This window comes from Heliconius melpomene, chromosome 8 (genome assembly GCF_056956725.1).
Source record: "Heliconius melpomene rosina isolate 202511_hmr_F chromosome 8, ASM5695672v1, whole genome shotgun sequence".
Lineage (NCBI taxonomy): Eukaryota > Metazoa > Arthropoda > Insecta > Lepidoptera > Nymphalidae > Heliconius > Heliconius melpomene.
The window spans coordinates 6,618,587-6,621,967 of record NC_140396.1 but is presented as its reverse complement, the minus strand read 5'-3'; the positions used below and the strand labels follow the sequence as shown (position 1 = coordinate 6,621,967).

At 31.6% G+C, this 3,381-nt stretch overlaps 1 protein-coding gene across 1 annotated transcript; it reads right to left on the bottom strand.

Moving 5' to 3' along the window:
* Positions 1–2,250: 2,250 nt before the first annotated feature.
* Positions 2,251–3,381, bottom strand: LOC146536939 (uncharacterized). The gene has a single exon (XM_085189339.1). The coding sequence runs from the start codon at positions 3,333–3,335 to the stop codon at positions 2,562–2,564; it is 774 nt and encodes a 257-aa protein (XP_085045465.1). The 5' UTR covers positions 3,336–3,381; the 3' UTR covers positions 2,251–2,561.

Sequence of the window (3,381 nt, the reverse complement as noted above, 5' to 3'; positions counted from 1 at the left end):
AAATCCATACCGATATTATAAATTCGAAAGTAGCTCTGTCTGTCTGTCTGTCTTTTACGCAATCAAGGCGAAATCGCTAATTTAATTGTCATAAAATACTCATGTAGAGATAATTGAGGGTCTTGGGATGAACATAGGATACTATTTTTTCTCATATTTGTAATATTTTCGATATCTACCAATATATTAAACTACTTATTAATTTGACATGCAATTTATTCGGCCATGTTAATAACAACCGTCACTATGCGACCGTTGCTAAGCAACGATTTGCAAAGTTTGTTGTTAGAAAACGTCACCCAAAATGAGCTTGCTCAACGCATCTCTCTATTGAAAACTGAAAATAATCTAATAAATATTCGTGTAGTTCAAGCGGGCGTAGCCGCGTTCGGGTCAACTAGTTCATAATAAATTAATAATATTAGTATTACGTTTTTTGGTTTTAAAACACTGTTTGATGGTTGGTGAAACCTATCGCCGTCGTTTATAATTTTAAAAAATCCGAGTGTAAATCAAACCCATAACCACCTTGTGGACATTACGTATACCAACTATAATAAAACAGCAAAAAAATAATCTGTACCTTTATTAAACATATTTTAGAAAAAAAATAGAAATGTTTAAGCACTAGTATTATAATAGAAATCTATGATTATTAATATTTAAGTTTGTCTGTGTATCTATTTGTACTGCCACATCTTCTGAGCTATAGGGCGGAATTGAATGACAATTTTTGGTCGAGCTATTGGGCCTGGTGGACATTGATATAAAAAAAATCAAAATCTGGAACATCTGATGAAGAACAGTAGTTGATTGTAAGCGGTATGGTCTTAAATTCAATAACTCGTCGCAAGATTAAATTATATTTCAGTTGTTTACTTTTTCCAATGTTGAACACAAACAATTCTCTAAAAATCGGTAACGAAAGTAATATAAAAATGGTAATAAAGTTCACCAAAGCAAAATGGCGGGCGGATACTAGTAAAGGTATAAACTAATATGGTTATTTATATTAATAAAATTAAAATAAATGTTATACTAGATAAACTTAATATTTTAAGTGCATAAAGAAATTAATATTGTAGAAAAGTTTCTCACTTAATTGTTAAAGCAAATTAGCTTAGAATTTTATAATTTCTTTTCTTGAATATCAGCAAATTCAATTTACTCAGCAACAAGGAAATTGCGTTGAACAACGAAGAATAATATAATATGGAAGTATAAATTTATTATTCAAATTATGTTTAGTATTTTTTACCTCCGCATATTTTGCAGGGATAAGACAATTTAGTGTTTTATATGCTAAATATGTCTTGTTTTAGACATTTTCGTATATGCTTAAATCAGGTCATGGAATAAATACATCTTGTTTTGATAATGTAAACAAAAAAGTTATTTTTATTACTTTTAAACTAATATGATCACAAAGAAGTTATTTACTTAACAGGTATTTCCAACGAATGAAAAATCTTAGAATATGTGCTAGGATAACAAAAAACACTATTCTTTATGTAAATCTCATCAAATCTGCTATTTTTTAGTTTCACGCGGTATCCTGCGTGTGTCAAAGTAGTCAGAGGAACCTATAAGAGTTAAGACACTACGATCCCCACCTTTTGCTCAATTTTCGACACATTTTGTCACCAGACCAGGAAAATTAAAAAAAAATCCTGAGTGGTAATCGATTCCACTAGCGTCACGTTCACAGTTTGAGGCTGTTCCTCTGCGCGACAGCTTCCTCTAATATTTAACTAAGTTTTCTTTGCTATATCATTTGATTTAACAGTTTCACTAATACTATGCCTATAATTCTAAGCAATGGTGCACAATGAACAAAACGAGTAAGTATATCCAATACTATTTTCCTAGCACTTCTATCAACAGTTCAAACATAATAAAGGCCCTTTACAGACGTCACCGTCACCGTGAACACCGTTGGTGTTTACCAAATAATATTTTAGGCTTGCTCCGTCTCGTTTAAAAGTAAATAAAAGTAATTTGTTTTTATACCATTAGTGTTGTCTGCTCAACAAAAGGGTCGCTTTCGTAGTTTAGGACAAATAAACTCAATTATGTAAATAACAGTTATATATGTATTTATTATTCTGGCAAATATACAACTTATCTAACGAGAAAATTATGAAACTACTCTTTACAATTTGTGGGCTTACTTACTCGGGGAAATGTAATTATATATATATATTCATTTCTTCACTCTGATAGCAAGGCAGGGCGTTGAGTTCGGCCACTCAACACACAATGCCTCCAGGACTGAGTGGTAAGTGAGGGACGGAAGTGTCTTAATGGGAATGGAATGTCTTAACACTAAGTTCTCAGGATCTCTTTGCCTATGCGTGGGATAGAGTGTAAAACTAAAAATTTACAATATTTATTTTTAATTTCTTACATAAGCCTCTCATAATACAAGTTTATAGTTTTACTTTTGTCTAAGTAGTAAGTAAAAGTAATACCAAATTATAATATTAATATTTTTATAACATTGCGAAATACATTTTGAACTTATCTAAAACACTGACTTAAAGACTTTCATATCACGGATTTTAATAGAAAGGGTTACCAGTTTCAGTTGTCGTTGCCTTTGTTGTTACTGTTGGTGTTTCTGTTGTTGTCGTAGTCGATATTGTTGTTAATGCTGGTGTCGTCCCTTTTGTGGTTGAAGATGATGTCTCAACTGTTGATATTGTTGATGGCGCCGTCGTGGCTTTTGTTGTTGACGATAATATTTCTTCTTCTATTTTAGTCGTCGAGGATATTTTTTTTGTTGTTCTTTTTATTTCTGTACTCATTTTTGATGTTATTACAACTTCCGGTAATTTAGTTAATGTTGAATCGACTTTTGTCAATTTTATCGTTGTTTTAATATCGGGGCTTGTTTTTAATTGTTTTGTTGATGTAGATAAGATCTCATTTTGATCTGGCTGCTTTTTCAATTCATCTAGATCTTTAAATGTCGACGACGCAAAACTTGTTGAAGATTTTACAGTACTCGTGGACAACATAGAATTTGTAGTTTTTGTATTTATATATGTATTTTTATATTTTTCAGTACTTTTTGTTATTTTACCTAAAAGTAATTTATCAATAACTGTTCTGTGACTCTCATAGGAAAGAGGTTTTTTAACAACTTTGTGCGATGTTTTAAAGATGTCAAATACATGTGTTGTCTGTACTCTCATTTCCATGATCTTTTTCATTATGCTTATCGGCAACCAGTGACCTGGAAACTCCGATTCTACGGGATTGTCTACATATGCTAAGCCTTCCTCAGTGTATTCTGAATACTGTGTCAACGCTACCGGCTTCCAAATAATCATGACATACGAGTAAATTAAATACGTGATCAGTCGCACTGTAAATAAA